The sequence below is a fragment of the Hyaena hyaena genome, unplaced genomic scaffold (genome assembly GCF_003009895.1).
Source record: "Hyaena hyaena isolate Hyena2069 unplaced genomic scaffold, ASM300989v1 scaffold_100, whole genome shotgun sequence".
Classification (NCBI taxonomy): domain Eukaryota; kingdom Metazoa; phylum Chordata; class Mammalia; order Carnivora; family Hyaenidae; genus Hyaena; species Hyaena hyaena.
Window position 1 is genome coordinate 899,098 of NW_024080732.1, and position 25,326 is coordinate 924,423.

The 25,326-nt window shown below is 38.0% G+C and overlaps 1 protein-coding gene across 3 annotated transcripts in view; it reads left to right on the forward strand.

Moving 5' to 3' along the window:
* The first annotated feature begins 2,299 nt into the window (after positions 1–2,299).
* POLB (DNA polymerase beta) overlaps positions 2,300–25,326 on the forward strand; it is a 28,266-nt gene continuing 5,239 nt past the window's right edge. For 2 of the 3 annotated variants that reach the window (XM_039235651.1, XM_039235654.1), the window contains exons 1-11: positions 2,300–2,458; positions 2,798–2,855; positions 5,448–5,514; positions 9,205–9,279; positions 10,368–10,426; positions 13,340–13,389; positions 15,489–15,540; positions 17,105–17,159; positions 17,255–17,327; positions 21,506–21,576; positions 22,723–22,809. In XM_039235651.1, the coding sequence (XP_039091582.1) occupies positions 2,398–2,458; positions 2,798–2,855; positions 5,448–5,514; positions 9,205–9,279; positions 10,368–10,426; positions 13,340–13,389; positions 15,489–15,540; positions 17,105–17,159; positions 17,255–17,327; positions 21,506–21,576; positions 22,723–22,809 (708 nt within the window). In that variant the 5' untranslated portion in view covers positions 2,300–2,397. The remainder of the gene's footprint in view (positions 2,459–2,797; positions 2,856–5,447; positions 5,515–9,204; positions 9,280–10,367; positions 10,427–13,339; positions 13,390–15,488; positions 15,541–17,104; positions 17,160–17,254; positions 17,328–21,505; positions 21,577–22,722; positions 22,810–25,326) is intronic. The other variant, XM_039235652.1, reaches the window with a different exon arrangement.

The window sequence follows — 25,326 nt, forward strand, 5'->3', positions numbered from 1 at the left end:
ATTTGTAAAAAAAAAAAAAAAAAAAAAGGTAAATACGTAAAAAAAAAAAAAAAAGAAGAGAGTGGTCAGAGTAGATCAAATGTTACTGGTTGGTCCAAGAAGATGAGGACAGCGAATTGATCACTTTCCTTGGTTTCTCTGGCACTAATTTTTAAAATGTATAATCCTCGTATAAAATGAGTATTTTATACTCATATAAAACTGGTATAATACTCCTGTAAAATGCTCCTAATGCTTATATAAAAAATGATTCCACAGTTCCCTAAAGTTGTAACTGTTGTTACTTAAAGTTGAATAAAAACTTTTTTATTTAATGAGAAATGATCATTTTTCAGAACAAAATAATATGAATATAGCCTAGAATAAGAATTGGATGGGAAAAAACCTGAACAGAGAAAAATACTAAGATGACTCATATATCTAAGTGAAGGTGGTAATCAAAGTGCTAAGAAACTGTGTTTAAAAGGGAAGGGAGAGGGGCACCTGGGTGGCTCGGTCAGTTAAGCATCCACTCTTGATTTTGGCTCAGGTCACGATCTCAAGGTCAGGGAGCTGGAGCCTCAAATCAGGCTCTCTACCCCTCCCCTACTCACACACTCTTTCTCTGTCTCTCTCAAATAAATAAATAAATAAATAAAAGGCAAGGGACAAGTTGGGAAAATACAAATATTTACAAATAACATACAAATACAATATACAAAAAAGGTTAATATATATAAAAGAGCTAACAAATTAATAACAGACAACTACCCCAATAGGAAAATGAACAAAGTATATATAGATAATTCATAAAAGAAATACAAATATTTAATAAGCATAACTTGAGATATACACTAATATTATGAAGAAACAACCAACCACAAGCTTGCTAATCAAAGAAATTACTTAATCTAAAGCATTATTCCATTATTGAAAAATAATGGTAATTTTTAAAGGACTGGATTATAAGACTAGCAGTATATGTTCCAAAAAATTAATCGTGGTTAAGTTGGATGGTGAGATAATTGTCATCATGTTCTTTTAAAGATTTATTTACTTTTTTTTTAAATGTTTTATTTATTTCTAGGAGAGAGAGAGAGAGAGAGACAGCGTGAGCAGGGGAGGGTCAGAGAGAGAGGGAGACACAGACTCCGAAATAGGCTCCAGGCTCTGAGCTGGCAGTCAGCACAGAGCCCGACGCGGGGCTCGAACCCACGAACCATGAGACCATGACCTGAGCCGAAGTCGGACGCTTAACCGACTAAGCCACCCAGGCGCCCCAGATTTATTTACTTTTTAAATGTTTATTTTTGAGAGAGAGAGAGGGTGAGAGAGTATGCAAGTGGGGGAGGGACAGAGGAACCAAAGCGGGCTTCTCGTTGACAGCCGTGAACCCTATGTGGGGCTCTAACTCAAAAATCATGAGAGATCATGTCCTGAAGCAGTCTGGCGCTTAGCTGAGCCACCCAGGCGCCCATTAAGATTTTATTTTTAAGTATTTTCTACACCCAATTTGGTGCTCCAGCCCACAACTCCAAGATCAAGAGTAGCATGCTTCACCGACTGAACCAGTCAGGTGTCTAGGTCATTATGTTTCAATGACATTTTCATCGCTCATTGTCTAAGTTAAGCACTTCGCTTCCTACTGTTTTTTCGCTTTAGCCCCTACTGCAAAAGGCAGGGGAGAAAGAAATCAAATACTCTGACATTGGTTGGCATATCTGTTAAAAGTTAAGTATAGGAGGCCGCTTCCCTATAATTGGCATATTTCATTCTAGGCTCCTGCCTGCTCTCTAGTACAGAACTCCACTGCAGTGTGCACTGGCACTACATTCTTAAAGGAAGTTTTCACAAGTAAGTATGATGGTGGTGCTTGCCTCTTATCCTCCGTGCATTTAATAACTATTATTGTGCACACACAATATGTACACAAAAGTAGTCTTCAGTATGCTATCTCCCACCCGACCACCTGAAGTTTTGACTTCACAAAGTCGGACTCCTTGCTTGTCCCCTTCTGGGGAGAGGATTCCAGAGAAACGTACTGGGAAAACAGACAATGCCTTAAGAATCCGGGTCTTCCCACAGAAACCGCATTGCCAACCCGAACCTCCCGCCCAGCTTCCTCTTTCAGGTCTCCACCGCGGGGTGGTTCCCTTCTCTTAAGCACCCTGCTAGAGCCGCGAGAGCCCCGCCCCCGGCCCCGGCCCCGCCCCCGGCCCGCCCCGGCGCGTGACGTCACCACGCGCGCCGCGCACCGCGCCCCCTGTCAGAGGCAGCCATTGTTCAGCGGGTCGCGCTGGCTCTGCCGGGGCTGGGTTGGTCCTGCCCTGCTCTCCAAGTCCCGGCCCCTCCTTAAAGCTGGGAGAGGGGACCGGTCCGCGGCTTTGAGCACTCTGCGGTCCTCGGGTGCCGGCCACCATGAGCAAACGGAAGGCGCCGCAGGAGACGCTCAACGGGGGAATCACGGACATGCTCACAGGTTCGCTCCGGGCCAGGCGCCGCTGGCTTTCTTCTCCTTTCTTCCCACCTCACTGCCTTCCCTTCCTTCTCTCCCGTCCCCACAGCCCTGTGGATGGGGCTGGCCCCTTGCAGCGGGTAGTCTGCCGTACGGATCTTCCTTCAGCGCCCATCGCTGGTGGCTGAATGTCAGTCCTCCTGGGGACTCCCGTGTCACTGTGTGGGCTGTCTTTGGCCTGGCCCGTGTAGAAGCGGAGAGTCACAGTCCCTTAAGAAGCTGTTACAGCCCCTTCTGGAAAACTCAGTTCTCGTTTGTTTACTCGTGGTTCTTGTTCACCCGAGCCTCTTGTTGCCTTTACAGAACTCGCAAACTTTGAGAAGAACGTGAACCAGGCAATCCACAAGTACAATGCTTACAGGTGGGACGGTGCAGCATTCCCTGGTAGCATGCGTCCTGGGATGTATGACAGTTAACAGGGCTGAGGGGCCAGTGGATATTTGGACCATATGCAAGAGGAGAAAAAAGCAGGAACTGAGGGTATTGACTCTGTGGTGGTACCTTACTGCAATATTTTCGAGATAATTTGGGCAGAGCTCTGTAGGATCATTTCTGATCCGTTCCCAATTCTGATTGAAAAATAGGTGTGGCTGATAGGTATTTTTCCCATCATCAAATACGAATTGCTGAAAAGGCAGTTTGATTTTAAGCCATAATGAAAGACAGTGAATGAGGTCTGTGCTATGAAATTCAAGGAATCAAATTTCCCATCTGATTGGTGTTTGTCGGATCCTTGGATGCATTCATCCTTGTCCATCTCACCAGGACCCTTATCATAGCTGTTATTCCCACATTCAGTTACTTGTGCCCCTTAGTCCACAGACTCCCAAGTCCCTCAGCTCTTGCAAGCAAAAACGAAGCAGCCTTCTTAACTTCCCTCTACCCTCTAGCTAGCTCCTGTCTCTTTCCTCCACTTTACAGTTAAGCTTCTTGAATAATCTGTTTCTTGTCTGGATTTTCTCAGCCCTAGTCCTTCTTTATCTCACTGTGGTATAATTGCCATCCTGCCATTCCTCTGAAAATGCTCTCACCTACATCTCACCTAATTGGACCCTCACTGGCCTCCACCATTAGCTCATTGCATTCACATCTTACCCTGGAATTCTGCGGTGGCACTCCTGGCTGTTCTTTCTCCTCCTCTGCTTCAGTGCTAGTAGTTCCCAGAGGTCTGCCCTTCGTCGTTTTTTCTCGTTTTCATACTTTCCCTGGCAGTCTTAACATTCTTGGCTTTGGATACTGGTTATGTCGTTGACTCCAAATCTGTATCTCATTGGCTTTTCCTCAGATTTTTAGGCCTCTGTTACCTTTATCTCCACCCTTTCAAAATTAACCTCACCTCTCTCCCTCCCTTCCCATTGAACATAATTCAAAACTGATTACGCTTCTTACCTTACCTTACCTTTTATGACTTCCTGTTTAAAGTAACTGTACTATCTTCCACAAATATGATGATCTAAAGATCAGAGATATTCAGCCCTATCTTCTATGTTGCAGCAGTATTTAGGAGATACTTAGTTTTGAAAGAGCCCGTCAAGGGATAAGTGAAAGGAAGAATAGTTTAAGAAAGGAAACAAAATGTGTCAAGGCATTGAGAGCTGAAGGAGTATAACATTCTTCAGGCAGTCAGTTTGCTTATGGAGTATGGTTGGAGTGGGGAAGTCACTGGAGAATCAGGTGATGACTGCGTGCACTTCCCTACCCAGATGCACATTTCTCTTGCTTGTGGCCAGTGTGTCCTTTTGAAAATAGTTGTCTGATCCTGCCATTCTTCCATATCAGATAATTAATATTTCCTCTTCACCTTGATAAAGCCCGAATGCATTGTGGCATACAAAAGGCCTTTCATGATTTAATTCTTTTTCCCTTTAGGCTTTGCCCCAAATGCCAGTTGTCTGGTACTACTTGTCTTTACTGAAACAATTCCCTCAACAAACTGTCCTCAACCTACCTTTCCAGACTCATCATCAGTTACATGCTAATAGAGAGCTTGAAATCCAAGTCTAAAGGTCTGTATGTTATTAGAATAGAATGAAAAACCAAAGCTGCAAAGACTACCCAGTATTTATGCTTAATTTATTTATTTATTTTTTTATTTTTTAAAATATTTTTATTTATTTATAGGAGAGAGAGAGAGACAGTGTGAGCAGAGGAGGGTCAGAGAGAGAGGGAGTCACAGACTGAAACAGGCTACAGGCTCTGAGCTGGCAGTCAGCACAGAGCCCGACGCGGGGCTCGAACCCACGAACCGTGAGATCATGACCTAAGCGAAAGTCAGACGCCTAACCGACTAAGCCACCCAGGCGCCCCAGTGCTTTAGATTTCGATGTATTCTGGCTTTTATCAGTATCATTGCTAAACTATATTTAGCACTGAAATTATAAGCAAGGTACCATCGGTAAGCTCCCAACGTGTGCCCAGTGTTCACCAGATTATTGAGCTGGGTGTGTGTGGAGAGGGGCAAGAATCACAGGTCAGTGCTTTATGCAGAACTGAGATGAGAGCAATGAAAAAAATATGTAACTATAAGGACATGGCGGAATGCAGTTGCAGTTTTAAGCCATGAATTTAAAAGTAGCCATCCATAAGCCCATTTGGTATCTAGTAGTCTAAATACCACTGGCACATTTTTATGAGAGTTATGAACAATTTCTGAAAACTAGCTTATCCGAAAAAGGAAAGGCCACTGGTTTGCTGAATCTCTCTAGTTTTAAATATACACTTAAAATTATACTATCCTCAAATGTGAGGATTTTCAAGATATTTGTGAAAGATATGCAGGTGGTCTGTCAGTTCATCTGAGTTTTTTAAGGTTGACAAAGATGTGGAAAATTAGTTGTTGTGATAAAGCTAAAGCTAAATATTAGCTTGGATGTGTGTTCCAGTTTAAGAAAAATTAAGACCTCCCTGGATTTCTAACTGATTTTCTTTCTTTTTTTTTTTTTTCCTCTTATAGAAAAGCAGCATCTGTGATCGCAAAGTACCCACACAAAATAAAGAGTGGAGCAGAAGCTAAGAAGTTGGTAAGTTTAGTGAGCAGGCTGATTATAGAGTTCACACATGTACAAACTTGATGAGTTCAACTGGCAAACTAAATTTGCCTCTCCCAAGCTGTCTTGATCCACATATGCAGATTTCACTGCTGCTGATTTCTTGGAATAATATTAATGCTGTATCACTCATACTGTTTCATTGTCTAAGTGTTTTTATTGTGGAGGGTGTGGATTGAAATTTTGCTTTAAATATGTAATTATAATTTTTTTCTATACCCTGCCATATATACATGTATTCACATTGAATTTCAGCTTGAGGTTTAGTCCTCAGGAATGTAGTGACAGAATGGTATTGACATGTCTGGTCCCTAGCTATCTTATTCTGATCCCCAGGTATAAGAATTTATATCAGTTAGTGAGAGCTGGTGTTCTCAGAGAAATCTTACCTACTAATGACATAATTGAGCCCCTTAGTATATATGCTCTATCACTTTGTGGGTCACAATTTCTAAAGGGTCATAGCTCTTGCTAGCTTATGTTAATATTGCTAAGACTATACTGGAAAATCTACCTATTGATAGGTTGTTCTCTTTCATCTAAATCTCACTGAAAGATTCTAAATAAGTTCCTGAAAATTGAGGACCATATCTTAATTCATCTTTTGTTGAAGATGTCAAACTGATGTGGCTTTTGATTGGTCTAAGTCCTGATAGTTATCACCTTCTTCTGTTATTCTTTACCCATTTGTGTTCACAAAAGTCCTCTAGAATTTAGGTATCAATATTTGAATGTCCTTAATTTTCTCATGAGAGCCTTCAAAGTATGAGCTATTAACTGTCCTGTATTTTCACCTTTCAGAGTCATGGAATTTCCATAAATCTTTTACATCTTATTATTGAGTGACAGATTATCCACATTAATCCTGTGCCACATTTTCATCTTGAATGTCTTACTCAACACTAATCATGCCCTGGTGGCGTATAGGTTTTAAATCTTTTGTACCATAAACAGTTCTCAACATCAGTATATCCTCCCCAAATAGACTAGCCAAGGAAGTTATAAATACATTGGACTTTAATTCTGGGTTTCTTTCCTGGTGAACTGACCAGTGTTAACCTCAGGAGCTACTTCTGCTTCCATTCTGTTCCCTTTTATCACTATTGACTTTCCTTTTTTATGTTAATTGCCTGCTCATTTATTGGATTCAAACTTTTGACAAGTTCTAATGCACTTTTTCCCAAATCTGAGCTTATGGTATATCTCTAAAAAAACCCCACAAAAGTATCCAAAATTCCTTTTGCATGAAACCGGACTTAATATGAAAATCTCATAGGAGAACCTGGGTGCCTCAGTTTTCAGCGCTCAGGTCATGATCTCATGGCTCATGAGTTTGATGTGGGGCTCAAATACAGACAACTCAGTCGCATGTCACACTCTGTGCTGACAGCTCAGAGCCTGGAGGCTGCTTCGGATTCTGTGTTTTCCTCCCTCTGCCCCTCCCCCACTCATGTTCTGTCTCTTGCTCGCTCGTGCTCTCTCTCTCAAAAATAAACAAACATTAAAAATATGAAAATCGCATCATTATTCCTTTCCACTATTATATGAAAAATCACCAACCTACTCTTTGGCACACATGAGTGCATCTCAATAATTCTAGAAGTCTGATATTTCCAGAATGAGTGTTTGCCTCTTAATCCTTAATGTTAGGTACAGTTAATAGCCTAGGCCTAAATTGCTTCAGGTCAGTATGTACCTTCTGATAAAGAAAATGAGAAACCTGGGCAGTTTCCATTCTCTAGTCAATTCTGTTTCCTAAATCTTGTTCATTTCTATCTGGTATTGCTATTTTCAGAACTTGAATATGTGTTCAGTAGCCCTGGAACACTTACTAAACATTAAATAGGTCAAGAATATAGAAAGGTAACCTTAGGGCTAAGAGACAGTAGGAGATAACTGGCACACATGTTGTTATGCATTTGAACATTTAAGTTAAAGGGACCAACGCCACCAAGAGTGAACCCTATGTAAACTATGGACTTGGGTGATGTTTCGGTTATAAGTTCATCACTTATAATCAGAGTAGCATTGTAGTGAGGGATGTTGATACTTGTGGAGGCTGTGCGTGTGTAGGGGCTGAGAGTACATGGGAACTCTGCGCTTTGTGATCAGTTTTGCCGTAAACCTGTAACTACTGTAAAAAAAAAAAAAAAGCCATATATAACAGGAAAAAATAAAAAGGATAAAAAACATGAAAAAGTGTTCAATTTCACTAATAATCAGAGTTGCAAATTAAAACAAGTTGCTGTATGGTGCTATCAAACTATCAAATGTAATATACAGTATGGATAAAGATGTGGAAAAAGACATACAAATGATGGATTCCCTTGGTTATTTACAGCTTTTCTGAAGGATAATTTGGCAGAATGTTGGCAAAATGTCTATCTCCTTTGTCCCAGCAATTTTACTTGGAGGAATTTATCCTGAAGGAACCAGTAGAGATAGATGTGTATAAGCATCCTTAGTTGTGCACCTGTATGCCAGTATTCTCCCGCTGCTTGTGGTGCAGCAGTAAAGACAGGATCTCTGCTCTCATGGGGCTTATGTTCTAGAGCCTTGCTATCCATCACAATAACCGTGAGTTGCATTTGGCTAGTGAACTCTTAAAGTGTGGCTAATGTGACTAAGGAATTGCCTTTTTTTGTTTTAATCATATAAACTTAGATTGTCACATGTGGCTGGTGGCTATCATATTGAACTCTACAGTTCCAGAGTGGTGGTTCTCAAAGTGTGGTACGCAAACCACCAGCAGCAGCATCACTGCCCGACAACTTAATAGAAATGCAACCTACAGGGGCAGCTGGCTGACTTAGTTGGTAGAGCATGCGACTCTTGATTTCAGGGTCCTGAGTTCAAGCCCCACATTAGGTGTAGAGTTTACTTAAAAAAAAGAAAGAAAGAAATGCAGCCTATTAAGTCAGAAACTCTAGGGTGGGATTTGGCTTTCTGTGTTTTACTGCAACCCCAAGGTGATGATGATGTATCCAAAAGCTTAAGAACCTCTGCTCTAGAGGAAATTCATGACATTGTTATATTAAAATTTGTGAACTATCTAAATGTTTACCTGTAGGGAATTTGTTAAGTAAATTATGATATGCTATGCAGCCACTAAAGATATTGAAGTTGTATTTATATATTGATATGGAGATTTTTTCATGATCTGTTTTAAGCTAAAGAAATACAAAGCAGTATGATTCTGTTTCTATAAGAAAACTGTGTACACACACACACACACACATATATATATATATATATACATGTATATGCACATATAACTGCTTATGTATATAAGCAGAAAAGAAGGCTATGGAGCAGATGTTAGGTGATGAAATTACAATTTATTTTAATTTTCAGGGTGATGAAATTAACACGTGATTTTAATATTTTTCTTTATGCAACTCTGTTTCTTTTTTCTACATCAAAAATTAATTTTAAAAAAGTAAGTCATTTAAAATTGTTTTATTAAGGCTTCTCTTTTGTCAATTATTTAAGAATTTTGTTGGGAGAATATATTTTCACTATGACTCAATTTTCTGTGTCCTTGGTTTCAAAACTGGTCACATAATGATCTTTGTTTTTTCATTTCCCATTTTTTACTTTATCTTTGAGTGATTTGGTAAGCATTATATTTATATGAGTTTTATATTTTTAATTTTCTATTAGCCTGGCGTAGGAACAAAAATTGCTGAAAAGATTGACGAATTTTTAGCCACTGGAAAATTGCGTAAGCTGGAAAAGGTAAAATTTTAACTTGTTTGTTTATTTGATTATAGTGTCTGCTTTTTTTTTTTTTTTTTTTTTTTTATTTTGAGAGAAGGAGAGCAATCATGAGCAGGGGAGGGACAGAGAGGGGGGGGGGAGAGAGAGAGAGAGAGAGAGAGAGAGAGAATCCTAAGCAAGCTCCGTGCTATTAGCACAGAGCCCAACGTGGGGCTTGGTCTCATGATTTGTGAGGTTATGACCTGAACTGAAATCAAGATTTGGACACTTAATGGACTGAGCCACCAGAAGCCCCCTGGTGTCTGCCATTATGGCAACTCTCATGTAGCATCAGTGCAGGTTAACTGATGTCATTCACCTGGTAAGATGCAAAAGAAAGAGAGGAGTGGAGTCTATGGCTTTAAGTGTTCTATTTTTAAAAATTTGAATATTGTTGCCTAGAATGTTTGCTTATTTCATGTGTCCTTTATTTAAAAAAAAAATGTTTTTTAATGTTTATTTATTGTTGAGAGAGACAGAGCGCGAGCAGGGGAGAGGCAGAGAGAGAGGGAGACACAGAATCTGAAACAGGCTCCAGGCTCTGAGCTGTCAGCACAGAGCCCAATGTGGGGCTCAAATTCACAAGCCATGAGATCATGACCTGAGCCGAAGTTGGACACTTAATCAACTGAGCCACCCAGGTGCCCCTTTTTATGTGTCCTTTAAGAGACTATTAGCATCTGTAATAGAGTTAGCTTTTTGTATCATTCAGAAGGTAGATTATAAACTTTGATAAAAGATTGTTATATTTTAGAATTTCTATTCTGGAGCTCTTTAAGGCATTTTTATGATTTTATTTCACCCTGATGATAGTAATTATACCACTTATAGTCTTTTGTGAATAAGCCTTTTAAAAGTATTGGATAAGTTAGAGATGAAATGTCTTCATTTGCTTTGTTATTCATCTATAACCACTGAGGTTATTTGTGAATACTTTTGTATGGTTTTACAAACAAATGTAAATGGTTCTTCAGGTCCCCTAGCGGACAACTGGTATATTTCCAATAAGAACATTTTAGTCCTCAAAGCATTCCAAAATCGTTATTAGACTTTTTTTTTCCTTAAAGATTCGGCAAGATGATACGAGCTCATCTATCAATTTCCTGACTCGAGTTAGTGGCATCGGGTAAGAAGTCTTTTTAAAGCAGACGCAGTAGTAGGGTTGGTTTTATTTTTTATGTAAGTCAAAATAAGTACATGCTGTTTCCCTTCAAAACCTGTACCTTGCCATCTCTGGCCTTGCCCATATAGCTCACTCTTCCATATCTTGTATGTCTAGGCTGGTTCCTCAGGTGCCACCTCTACTTTCAAAGTCCATCCAAGGCAAATGTTCCCTCCGTCATAAAACCAGTGTGATTCTTAAGTTAGATATAATCTTCTAACCTCCGCCTACCCTTGCTCCATGTACATCTTACCACTCCCTCCAGATTGTGCCTCTTTTGCCTCTCTGCGCATGACATTTGTCTTAAGCATTTAAGCTTTTTTTCCATAGCACCTAACGTACCTTATAAATTTGGGACAAGCATCCAAGCATTTTTTAAAAAAATGCTTTGTCTTTTTTTTTTTTTAACGTTTATTTATTATTGACAGACAGAGAGAGACAGAGCATGAGCAGCGGAGGGGCAGAGAGAGAGGGAGACACAGAATCCCAAACAGGCTCCAGGCTCTGAGCTGTCAGCACAGAGCCTGACTCAAGGCTCAAAGTCACAAACCATGAGATCTTGACCTGAGCCAAAGTCGGTCACTCAACCGACTGAGCCACCCAGGCCAATATCCAAGCATTTTTTAATGAAGGACTGTGTCTTAAAATTTGAGTTAGCACCAAAGGGGGCTTCTTTGCCATTTGACAACACAAAGGTTAACATTAAAACATTAAGGCTGTGGGCGCTTGGCTGGCTCAGTTGGTAGAGCATGTGACTCTACATCTCAAGGGGTGAATTTAAGCCCCACATTGGGTGTAGGGATTACTTAAAAAATAAAATATTTATTTATTATTTAAATTCAAGTTAGTGAACATAAAGCATAGTACTGGTTTCAGGAGTAGAACTCAGTGACCCATCGCTTACATATAACACCCAGTGCTCATCCCAGCAAGTGCCCTCATCAGTGCCCATCCCCCATTTAGCCCATCCCCCACCAACCTCCCCTCCAGCAACTCTCAGTTCTCTGTCTTTAAGAGGTTCTTTTGGTTTGCCTCCCTTTTTGTTTTTATCTTATTTTTCCTTTCCTTCCCCTGTATTCATCTATTGTGTTTCTTGAATTCCACATATGAGTGAAATCATAGGATACTTGTCTTTCTCTGCCTGACTTATTTCACTTAACATAAAACACTGTAGTTCCAGCCATGTTGTTGTACATGTTAAGATATGCCATTCTTTAAAAACTAAAATATTTTTTATTTTAATTTTTGTTTAACATTTATCTATTTTTTTTTTTTAATATTTTTATTTATTTCTAGGAGAGAGAGAGAGAGACAGCGTGAGCAGGGGAGGGTCAGAGAGAGAGGGAGTCACAGAATGAAACAGGCTCCAGGCTCTGAGCCGGCAGTCAGCACAGAGCCCGACGCGGGGCTCGAACCCACGAACTGCGAGATCATGACCTAAGTGAAAGCCGGACGCTCAACCAACTAAGCCACCCAGGCGCCCCAACATTTATCTATTTTTGAGTGAGAGAGACAGAACATGACTGGAGGAGGAGCAGAGAGAGGGAGACACAGAATCCAAAGCAGACTCCAGGCTCTGAGCTGTCAGCACAGAGCCTGAAGCAGGGCTCAAACTCACAAAAACTGGGAGGTCATGGCCTGAGCCAAAGTCGTACACTTAACCAACGAGCCACCCAGGTGCCCCTAAAAACTAAAATCTTAAAAAAAAACAACACAAAAAACCCACTAAACCTAAAACACTTTGCTTAAGTCTCATCTTTATGGAATGAGGCATTTATGTGATGATTTTTCCTTTAAATAGCCACATTTTGGGGTGCCTGGGTGGCTCAGTTGGTTGAGTGTCCAACTTCAGCTCGGGTCATGATCTCACCGTTCATGAGTTCAAGCCCCACTTCGGGCTCTGTGCTAACAGCTCAGAGCCTGGAGCCTCCTTAAGATTCTGTGCCTGTCTTTCTCTCTGCCCCTTCCCCTGCTCATGCTCTGTCTCTCAAAAACATAAAATAAGATGTTTACAAATAAGTGAATAGCCACATTTTGATGAAAGCTATTCTAAAATATATTAAATTCTTAAACCTAGTTTACTGAAAATGAGCATGACTCCTTAGGGACTTCAGGCCATTGTAAAATATTAGAAGTTGTTTTAAAGAACATCTGTGTTACTATCTTCTTTTTCCGGACAAAAACACTGAATATAGAAAAAGGGGTAACTGGCAGAGTCGGCATTAGAACCCATGTTTCCTGACTCCCATTGAGTTCTACTTGTTATGTGCCACATTGCCTTCTGCTATGAATATCTGTTTCTGTGTCACACAGTTTCTCTACAAACACTCCTTGTCATTAGAATTTCAGTTTCAATACCATTTCAGAGGCCTTCCTTTGCTACCCAGTCTAAAGTCAGACTCAGCCACTCTGTCACGTTATCCTATTTTAATTAATTTATCTGATACTTTAAATTTTATACGCCTGTTTATTTTCTCTCTCCTCACTGGAATGTAAGTGTGTAAGACCAAAGCATTTATTTGTCTTATTCCTGCTGTATTTTCAGCACTTAGAAGAGTATGTGGCACGTAATAGGTCTTCAGTTCATCATTTGAATGAAAGAACTGTTTTCATGTCTGTCTTATGAATATGGTGTATGTGTACTATAGCACCTAGCTGTTTAGCTGCCTTTTTCATATCCAGGTTCATGGTTGTCTTCCTAGATCGAGGCTTCAAGAATTCTTCTCTTTGGATAAAATCACCACCACATTTTAACAGGTCTTCTTTAGCTCCACAGTAACTCTTCATGTTTCTCAAGAGAAGACATAATTGGTTATTTGTTATTAAGGGGTCCTGAGTTTCACTCGATATTGAACTAATGCTTTTCTTTCTTTGTAGTCCATCTGCTGCAAGGAAGTTTGTAGATGAAGGGATTAAAACATTAGAAGGTGAGTATGTATAGTAGGTCACCAGCCCCAGGTCACTATGCTCCTGAAGGATGGTTAGTGCTCTAGCAAACTAGAACTTGAAAAACCTTTTCTCAACTAGTAAATAGGAATGGTAAGACTTTCATTTTAACTCTGTAGCAGAGAGTAGATATAAAGTAGAGCTTTTTATTCCTGTGTTAAATTAGGTTTGTAACGCGGAAGAGCAAGTGGCTTCTTGGTTTAAATGCAGTGATTTCATTTGCAGATTTTGAAACAATTTACATTGCCTATGTTTCTCTAGTAAAATTTAGACAACAGAATCCTACACATTCAGCCTAAAAGCGGAGTGATATACATGGAGAAAAATTCTGTAAGAGGCTTGCAATATCTACTGAAGGAATTTTTGCTTTCAAAGAAGTGATAAAAATAGAGCCTAAATCAAGTAATTATAAATATTTTCCTTAAACCTAGTATAGCAGTCCTTTGAATATAATTTATTTTCATACTTTTTAAAGGGTATATACCATATATATAGATAGATTTGTTGCAGTGTACCTGTGGCATTCGGGGTTTAGTGTTTGTGGATTCAACTGTGTGCAAGGAACTCAGATGGTTAGGTGGACAGGTTCTAGAGACGGACTTGGGTTTGAATCCATTCTCACCACTTTATTACGATGAATGCTCATGGTGCTTTGGTTTCTTACTACAAAATGCTATCATAATGCTGCCTTATATGATTTCATGCAGTAATGTACGAAAAGCACTTAGTGCACAGTGCTTGGTACCTAGTAACTGACTCTTTTTTAAGAGGCATGATTAAGGGGCGCCTGGGTGGCTTAGTCGGTTAAGCGTCCGACTTTCGCTTAGGTCATGATCTCGCGGTTCGTGGGTTCGAGCCCCACGTCGGGCTCTGTGCTGACTGTCAGCTCAGAGCCTGGAGCCTGTTTCAGTCTGTGACTCCCTCTCTCTCTGACCCTCCGCTGCTCACGCTGTCTCTCTCTCTCTGCTAGAAATAAATAAAATATTTAAAAAAAAAAAAAAAAAAAGAATGCACATTTAAGAGGCATGATTAATTAGTAATACTACAAAGTTAAAAATTTGTGTGAGTCACATAATAAGTGAATGAACTCTACTATATCTGCATCTCAGAGAGGGTTTGGGCTTTTCTGTCTGTAGCATATTTATCTGAGTGGAATATTGGTTAAAAGGGTCAAGAGTTTGTTTCTTAAACAAAAGTTGCATCCCTTGGGAGTGTCAGAGATGTGCTATAATGGTTTTTACATTATTTCACAATTCACAGATATGTAATATGATTAATTGTCAACATCTATATCCTTATGTGTAACAAACTCATTATTTCCATTACATTTTCAGTGTTTAGTATGTACATAGAACTATGACAAATATTAAGTGCTCCTTGTATTATAAAGATTTTTATTTTTCTCCATTTTGTATCTCCAGAGAGAATTTATGTTTGTGAATATAAGGGTAGCTGTAGGAATTGTTTTGGAAGCATACTTGTCCATTTTTTCTTTAATAAGGCTTATTCCTGTACTTATGCCCGGGAAAGGAACATCACTTTTAGATTTAAGATATATTATGATATGACAGCTTTTTAATTTAAATAATGAAGGCAATACTTTTCCTTTCAGCAAGATTTCAGCCACATGCCTGCACAAGTTACTACTCAACAAATGCTAGTTAAACGCAGTGAATGAATAAACAAGCAATATAAATGAACATAGTCCTAAAACATTCAGAAGCTGTGGCTACTTCTGCTGCTACTAACCATAAGTTAGGCAATATAGGTTCTTATAAGGCTGCTTTTTGCTATAGTCAGTGAAGTGTGGTATGATCCTGCTGTGTTTTATCTATTATTCTGTGTAACTATACTTGAAATTTTGATTCAGTAAATAAAAATCATAAAATCAACTGTTAGATTTTACTACATTGATTTGAAGAACTTTTTATCTACTTCTTAATATCTGAATTTTTTTTCTTTTCAAAGTCATTTCAGTGTATTTTCCTGGTAGTTCCTTATAAAAAGGATCACTAAATTTAGCAGCTTTTTTCCAAAAATGTCTAAGTTAGCACCTTAACTTTATATGTCTTCTATACAGATCTCAGGAAAAATGAAGATAAATTGAACCATCATCAGCGAATTGGGCTGAAGTAAGATAGCAAATTTTCTTTCATTTTGAGACTTAAGATGTAAAAGTAAAATTTTTTATAGCCATTCTTCCATACACCATAGTAATTCTTCAAAGTTAGCTAAACACAATCATTTTTCTACTTCAGGAATACTAAGATTTGTTGCAGACTTTTGTAGAGAATATGCCTGTTTTCACACATTTTGTTATTGCCCTCTAGTTTGTTTTCCTGTGTTGAGTATTTCCCTCATTCTCTTGACTTTAGTGAGAAACTTCCTCTTAAAACACATAGGACTGAGTGCATCAGTCAGCGGGTGTTTATTTTGTGCTTAACTATTGTAGAAAGCACTGTGTCAGATCTGGGGTAAGGTTATAAACAGGGTCAGTGTAGCTCTTAAGAAGTTTGGAGTCTGCCCAGGAAGCTAGGATATGACTCTGGAATGCTAAATTAGAAAAAGAAAAAGAAAAAAACCCCAAAGACCTAAGTAACAGTGTAGGAATACCTTGTAGGAATGTTGTGTATCAGCCTCAGTGATTATTTTGTGTGCTGGCTACAATCTGGAACCCCTTTTTTAATGCATAGTACATAAGCAGGTATCACTTCCTCTCTTACATAGTCTTGTTGCCAGTTTAGCCCCGTTGATGCCTTATCGTAATCCTCTAAACTCACACTGCTCTTCTAAGACTCTGAATTGGTAAGAAACGAGGATGGCATAGTTCTCCCTTTCCTTGCATTTACATAATTGAGATCTTCTGAAGGACTTGGTTGTTGTGAGAGGTGGTTTTGAGCAGGTGCTTTATCAGTTTGAGATGTTATTTCATACTGAGATATTTTTATAACTGCCTTATTGAAATAGAACTCAGATATCATACAATTGATCCATTTAAAGTATACACTTCAGTGGTTTTTAGTAAATTCGTGGAATTATACAACCATCACGACAGTTGATTTTAGAACATCTTTGTTATATCCCAAAAAGAACCCATACCCATTGGCATTCACTCCCCATATCTCTCTAGCTGCCCCTCTCTCTCTACCCCCCCTCCCCCCACTCCCCACCTTCCCATCCCTGCTTCTGACAACCATTAATGTACTTTCTGTCAATATAGATTTGCCTTTTCTGGACATTTCATATAAGTGAAATCATACAATCTGGTCTTTTCTGATTGCTCCTTTCATATAGCACAATGTTATCTGGATTCATAGGATAGTGTTTTAAAATACGATAATTTTGCAGGATTTAAGAGCAATAAACTGTAACCCCGTGACTTGCCAGTAGGGAGCAGTCTAACTTGGAAACATACTAACTTAAATATATTTACTTACTCTTGGTATAGGAATGTGAAGTTTATTTAAAATAAGTTTAGATGGAGTATCTGGAATAGCATAAAGAATGACACTTAAAAAATTTAGTCTAAGTTAAGAAATAAACGCCCCTATTTTACTGTTATCTTCCTACTGAGCCTTTAGTCTTGATTTTTGAATGATGTACTGGTATAAGGACACTTGACATGGTAGGCAATTTATTTTTTAAGGAGATTTAAATTTCACAAAAATCTTTTGTCTACTTATTCTGTCTTTATAGATATTTTGAGGACTTTGAGAAAAGAATTCCTCGTGAAGAGATGTTACAAATGCAAGTAAGAGTGTGCTGAATTGTATTTGTTGATTAGAATTGACAATGTCACTTGGTGAAAGCCATTTTAGAATACTGACTTAATTTTTTTTCTATTAGGATATTGTACTAAATGAAGTTAAAAAAGTGGATTCTGAGTACATTGCTACAGTCTGTGGCAGTTTCAGAAGAGGTAACATACTTCCTAATCTTAGGTTATTCATGCCTTGATACTAAAATTGCCTAATGTATACCCAAAAAAATGGAATAACAAGATGTGATCTGTGTTACTTCATAGATTTACTAAGATCCAGTAGAATATTATCTAAGTTTATTTGTTTATAGACAGCAATATGTATTAAAAATTAGAGAAAATTCATCCTGATTTTATTATAGGATGATATTTTAATGACTAGTTTTAATAAACTTTATAAAATAATTTTATATATATCAAAATCCTAGGAGCAATTGGCTAGATGCTAGTGGAGCTGTGGGTAGGTGGTGGTTTTTCTTTTAAACGTTTTTTATTTTCTAAGTTTTCTGTAATGAATCTAAAAACATGGTCTCTGAAGCACTAGTTCTAAACCAGTTCTCACAACAACCAGGTCCTTCAGATGATCTCGTTCTACGTGAATGTGAGCAAAGTGAGAACCAAGAGAATCCTGGTGGTTTCTTACTGGCTCAGAATATGGAAGGGCAATATAAATGTTAAAATAGTAACTTTAAAAATTCGAATACAAAAACTTGATTTAAAACTTTTGAAATATCATCTGACTCTCTCGCCACCTTTGGAGTGTTGTGTAAGCGGCAGGTGATGAGCTATCACAAATTCTCAGGGTAGCCGCTTTAAGAATCTGGATTTGGAGAGAGGAGAGTGCCACATCCTTAATTGTTAAAAGAAAGAACATTGGACTGAGGCCAAAGACCTGGGTCCTGAGGCCAAATCTCCTGTCACTGTATGATTGAAGTAGTCTGTCTCTTCACACCCTGTTTTCCATATTTGCAAAATGAGAGGATTAAAGTTAACCGGTTGTTTGAGTTTTTCTGTGCATCGGAAATACCTAGAAAGTTTAAAAAGAAAAATACACATGGCTATACCCTGCTACAAACCTACTAAATAAGAATCTTTTTAGGTAGGGCCTTGGAATCTGTATTTGCAGAACACAGACTTGGATACACAGCAGGCTAAATGCGTGCTCAGTTGAAAATGACAGCCTTTCTGGATTTCAATATTTCTATTTTAATTTTACTTTTATTGAGTACATTATATGGTTGCAGGCTTTAATATAAAAAAGGTGTACACTAAGAAGTTTCCCTTCTCTCCTGGCCTGGTTCACTTTCTCCACTCCCTCCCACTACTGTCCCACTAATGACCACTTTCTTGTGTCTTCTTTCAGTGGTTTGACATGTAAATATAAATGCGTGTGAATATACATTCTTTTTTCCCTTTTTATCCTTTTTATTTATTAAAAAAATTTTATTGAAGTATAGATGACATACAGTGTTATGTTCGTTTCAGGTGTGCAGACAGTGCTGTACACTACACAGTGCTCACCACAATACGTACAGTTACCACCTGTCACCGTACGGTGTGAAGACAATATTGACTTTGTTAACTGTGCTGTACTTTTCATCTCCATGACTTATTTTATGACTAAAATTCTTACTTCCTAAGCTCTTTCATCTATTTTATCCATCCCCTCACATACCCCTACCTCTGGAAACGACCAGTTCTCTGTATTTATAAGTCTGTTTCTGTTTTGTTTGTTGTTTGTTTTGTTTTTTAGATTCCACATATAAATGAATCATATGGTATTTATCTTTCTCTGTCTGACTTATTTCACTTAGCATAATACCCTCTAGGTCCATCCATAGTGTCAAAAATGACAAGATCTCATTCTTTTTTATGACTAAGTAACAGTCCATTGTAAATTCATACCACATTGTCTTTACCCAGTGAATAAATATTCCCTCTTTCGTCACAAAAGTAACATAATATTTACACAGTATGTACCTTACTTCTTAGTAAAAACATATCTTGGAAGCCTTTTCCACTTCAGTATATAGAGAGCATGCTTATTCTTTATGGCTTCATAACATTTGGTAATGTGGGTGTTCCATACTTTATTTATTTGGTCCTTTGTTAATAGACTCTTGGATTATTTCTCTTTATATGCTAAAGTAATTGTTTTGTTTTTTAAATGGATAGAGTAATACATTTTTGGTGGTAGGTTGATGGTAAAAGACACAACTTTTAAGAGAAAGAAATGAGAAGAAAAGACAAAATTTTCTTTCTTAAAAGCGCTTCCAGGGGCACCTGGGTGGCTCAGTCAGTTGAGTGTCTTGATCTCACAGTTTGTGGGTTCAAGCCCCGCATCGGGTTCTGTGCAGACAGCTAGGAGCCTGGAGCCTATTTCAGATTCTGTGCGTCCTTCTCTCTCTGCCCCTCCCCCACTCATGCTCTGTCTCTGTTTCAAAAATAAATAAACTATAAAAAATTTTTTTTTAAAAAAAGCACTTCCATGAATATCCCAGGGTCAGCACACATTGAATCTAGTCTTCTTTATGTTCAAATATCTGGTTAAAGATTATTGATGCATAGAGTGGTGATCCAGAGACACTGCCATATCTTCAGTGACCAAAAGTGTGTTTTGCATATATTGTACTCACAAAAATGCAAAGAAAGGAGCTAAACAGTGTTATTTTATGCCAGCTGCATGGCAGGCACTATTCTAGATGCTTTTACATATTATTCTTAGTTGTACAGTGGCCACTAGAGTACTTTTTAGTAGTTTATAGACAGAAACGGAAGTCTAAAGGAATATACAGTCCTCATTTGTAATATTGCAAAAAAACACATTTAAAATGAAAAAAAAATCCATTTAAATGGAGACAAAATTTTATAGTTTTATAATAAAAGAAAGTATAAATAACTATATGTAATCTTCCTAAAGTTGTGTGGTTGTAGAGTGGGGATCAAAATAAAAACCTAAGTCATTATAAAGTGCAGTATTCTTATCCATGATACCATAATAGTAATTTTTACCAATATTCATTAAATGAGTTCAGTCATAAGAGTTGAAATGGATTTTCTGATTAACCTTTACAGAGTTAGAACATACTGTTTAATTTGAAGTTTTTAGATACATAGTGTTCATAGCTGCATTTCAAAGCTTTTTTTATAATGAGGATTTACCCTTTTTAATTTTTAAAAATTCTTTTAACCTTTTAAAAATTCAAGTATAATTAACAAATAGTTATTTTCAGGTATACAATATAATGGTTCAACAGTTCTATACATTACTCAGTGCTCATCATGATAAGTATACTTTTAACCCCCTTCACTTATTTCACCTATTCCCTTACCCACCTCACTTCTGGGAACCACCAGTTTGTTCTCTATACTTAAGAGTCAGTTTTTAGGTTTGTCTCATTTTTTATTTGTTCATGTGTTTGTTTTCTTAAATTCCACACACAAGTGAAACATACGGTATTTGTCTTTCTCTAACTGACTTTCACTTAGCATAATACACTCTACATCCATCCATATTGTCACAAATGGCAAGATCCATTCCTTTTTATGGCTGAGTAATATTCCATTGTATATATAAACATCTTTACCTGTTCATCTGTCACTGAACACTTGGGTCATCTATTGATGGACACTTTGTTGTTTCCATATCTTAGCTATTGTAAATAATGTTGCAGTAAACATAGGGGTACATGTATCTTTTTGAATTAGTGTCTTTATTTTCTTTGGTTAAATACCTATTAGTGGGAATACTGGATCATATGGTAATTCTATTTTTAATTTTTTGAGAAACCTCTGTACTGTCTTCCACAGTGGCTACACCAGTTTGCATTCCCACCAACAGTACATGAGAGTTCCTTTTTCTCCACATCGTTGCCAACACTTGCTTTTTGTGGATTTGATTTTAGCCATTCTGACAGGTGTGAGGTGATATCTCATTCTTTTGATTTTCATTTCCCTGATGATGAGTGATGATGAGCATATTTTCATGTGTCTGTTGGCCATCTGTATATCTTCTTTGGAAAATGTTGTCTTTCAATATTGTTTTTATTCATTATTGAGTATTTAGGTGCATTTTTAATACATTAAACCCACCAATTGTATATAATGCATATCTAATGCCAATTACTGTTGTTATCCCAGATTGTGCAGTTTATATCAGTATACCTGAACAGTTGGACAGAAAATTGAAATCTTTTAACTAATTCTGAATATGAAGTACAGTGAAATATAATCTATCAGAAGTAAGACTCCTCAATGTGACGTCACTTTGGTTTTGTTTGCCTGCTAATTTATAAATTTACAGAAGGAATTCCATACGTATTTTTTTGTTATCATAGGTGCAGAGTCCAGTGGTGACATGGATGTCCTTCTGACCCATCCCAGCTTTACCTCTGATTCAACTAAACAGGTACTACAGAACTTATAGTCAAATATGCTGTCTGACACAACAGTAAATGCCATTTTCTTTTCTTTCTTTCTTTCTTTTTTTAGAGAGAGAGAGCATGTGTGTGTGCAATCAGGGGAGGGTCAGAGGGAGGAGACAGAGAGAATCTGAAACAGGCTCCATGCCCAGTACAGAGCACAACACGGGGCTTGATCTCACAACCATGAGATCATGACCTGACCTGAAATTAAGAGTCGGACACTTAACTGACTGAGCCCCGCAGGCACCCCTAAATATCATTTTCTAAATGATAGTTGGATATTTCAGAATGGATTTTTGCTTTAATCTTTTTGAAAAACCAGTTGAATTGCTCTGTACTGATTGACTTCTGTGAAAGGCAAAGTAAGAGGTTGAAAAGGATACACAATGGTGTTTGTCTGCAAGGAACAGGTAGGTAAGGGGGGACAGTCTAATTTTTCAAAAAAGAAACTCAATACAACATTTCCAGACTTATTTATTGTCTATCATGGATATTTTAGGAATATGTACTATAATATTCAGGTTTTCACTAAGGGAATATTTTTCTATTAAAAAAAATGTTATATTAAGAAACTTTATCCCTGTTAGAAAACCCATGAAAGCAAAGCATTTTTTATTTTGGAATATATACTTTTTAAAAATTTTTATTTTTAAACATTTTTATTTATTTTTGAGAGAGAGGGGGAGAGACAGAACATGAGTGGGGGAGGGGCAGAGAGAGAGGGAGTTACAGAATCTGAAGCAGGCTCCAGGCTCTGAGCTGTCAGCACAGAGCCTGATGCGAGGCTCAAACCTGTGAACTGTGAGATATGACTTGAGCCCAAGTCAGACACTCAACTGACTGAGCCACCTAGGCGCCCCTGGAATATATATCTTTTAAAGAAGAAACAGCTAACTTTTTGACTTAATGAAACAGATAAACACAAATGATGTTTGGAACTATCATGATAGTGGTGAAAAATGATGGTTTCTAAAAATACATTTCATTTGATAAATGAGTTTGGTGTTAGAAGAAGAAAGTACTTAGAGGAAAACTAGGCATTTCTCCATAGATAATTAGAAAACTCATCTTAATGTTTTCTTGCTATAAAGAGTACTTGTTTTTCTTATTTCCTATTTATGTTTCTGTAGCCAAAGCTGTTACATCGTGTTGTGGAGCAGTTACAGAAGGTCCATTTTATTACAGATACTCTGTCAAAAGGTGAAACCAAGTTCATGGTAAGTACTTGTTTGAGTTAACACTTCTGAACAAAATCTTGGAAACTGTTCAGGAACCATTCTGAGTGTGTGACTCTCATATTCTTAGTATTAGAGTCAATAAGTAGGGTATCCATGAGAGTTTAGAGAAGAATTAACAAGATGCTAATCCCAGAATATTTTAGTAAAGACTTTTGTTTTAAATTCCCCACTTGTAACTAATCTGAGCTACTGGAATACGCAACTAGGCATAATCTCTTATTTTCTATAATGACTTTGACACATCATAAGTTTTTCCTTAAAATAGCAAATATTCTCATATTCTCAGACTCAGAATTCTTCAGTAAGTAAGATTAGAATTGTCTGAAGAGTATTAATCTATTGTAACACCAAAGAAAGAGAAGAAATCAGGGCATGTGATACAAACATGTTATGCAGCATGATAAGCAGAGGAGTTAATATAGGGAGACACTTGGAGAGATTTTCACCGTGAATCCCATCATGATGAACTGTTAAAATCATGTAGGCTTCCAGGCAATTAAGCTTTGAAGATTCAAGACAAATGACAGATGAATTCAGAAGAGGTTAAAAAATATCCTTGTGTAAAAACCGACAGGAAGGCAAATAGGAATCTAGGACTAAGGTAATAAAGGGCTGCCTTTATTCTGCTGCTCACTTAAATACATACTTTGAATTGCCTTTTTTCCATGTCCCCTTTTCCCAAGTCATATGCCCGAAATGGAAAGAGATTGTGCTTTGGGGGAGTGGAAATGCTAATACCAGAAAGAGTCTTGTTGCATAATTTGACGGTGGTTTTAGCCAAAAATAGGATAAGATGGTTGAGATAGATAATTGAAATGTCGTGTCCTTCGGAAAGTAGAACGGTGCTGAGCAGGGACCTGTGGGGAAGGGGAACATGGAGTTCGTATCTCACAGAACTGGAATTTCAGTTGGGGAAGATGAAGATGTTCTGGAGGTGGATGGTGCTAATAGTTGTATAACAGTGTGAATGTACTTAATGCTGTAGAACTGCACACTCGAAAATGGTTAAAACTGTAAACTTTATGTTGTGTATATTTAATCAGATGCACAAAAAATCATGTCATTAAATTTAACATGGTGATCTTAATGGGCTCTGAAACTGTGTTGCCAAAGTTGGTCACATTTTATAATGTTTCTAAAGAACTTTAGCTAAGTAAAAATAAAAAGTCTAAAAAATAAAGTAAAAAAAAAGAGTCTAGTCAATAGTCAAGCCTTTGGGAATTAAATCTATGAGCTGTTCTCCCAAATCTGTCCAATTTGGAGCTTTTACTCTATGCCCAGAAGTATAGACATGTGTGCTGTTATTAAAAATAGGGTTTATATATGCTCTAGGAACATCCCTTTTAAATTGAGATTGATTTTATTCACCAAAATGAATCTGCAAAAATCTTATGTTTAAAGAGCATTCAATCAGATATAACCCTAAAAATAACATTTGCTAGACAAGTTGAATTTTGCTTTTCATTGTAGGAAAGAGTCCTGGTGTGCCTGGGCATATTCTGGGGACCCCTTCTGGCCTAACTCTCTACCTCGTCTAGTCATCTCTATGAAAGGCCCTAGGACTTCCTCCTGGGGAAGCACACCAGCTCTTTTCAGAACTAGCGACCAGGAAAGTGTTTATGCAATAAGTGCAGTACCAGAAGCATTTTCTTTGTAGTCTGAACAGTATTCTGCTGTGCTCAGAGATCCAGAGGAAACACCAACAGAGGCTAGTAATCCAGCTAGCAAGAATACAAAAAAAAAATTACAAGCTGTTGGGCTGGGTGTAACCTAAAGAGGAAAGGTGGGTAGTCCCGTGTATATGAGCATAAGGCATTGCTGGCAGTGGTGGAATTGGTTACCCCAGTAAGTGCTCAGTCACAGAAGAGGTCCTTGTCTGGCAGCCCAATTCCAGTGACCACTACAAACCAGGCTGGTTCAGACCTTACTGTACATGTGATGCCTGAAAGACTAGAGCCACTCACCAATCCTAGGACAAGGCTGGAAGCCTTCACTCTATCTTGCCTTCCCATTCTCTCAGTCATATTCCTAACAGCACGTATATGGTTATTGCCAAAAAGAGAATTCCCCAAATCTATTTTCCAAAAGACAACAGGTGAAAATAATAAGAAAGCAAGGTTTTTGTTTGTTTTTAAAGTATAGAGAGACCCACTGGACAATTTGAGCAAGAAACTGAGGCCTTTATGTTGTGACCTAGGAATCCAGCTTAGCGGGTGGTTTGTGTATAAAGTTTGGATACTGTATGTGTGGCTCATATATTCTCTGAAGCTTACAAAATGCCATGTGTGAGCCTGCTGTTTGACATTTATAATTGGTATATGTTAGGATGAGGAGCAATCCAGGTTAGTTTTCAAGTCAATTTATTGGGGAGGCAATAAGGGGTAATGGGTACCTTGTTGCAAAGAAAAGGGTGTGTGTTGGTATATGCTGCGCTGTGGAGGAAAATCCAGAAGCTCTAAAATCTTATTCCGGCTCCATTACTAATGGATTGTGTGA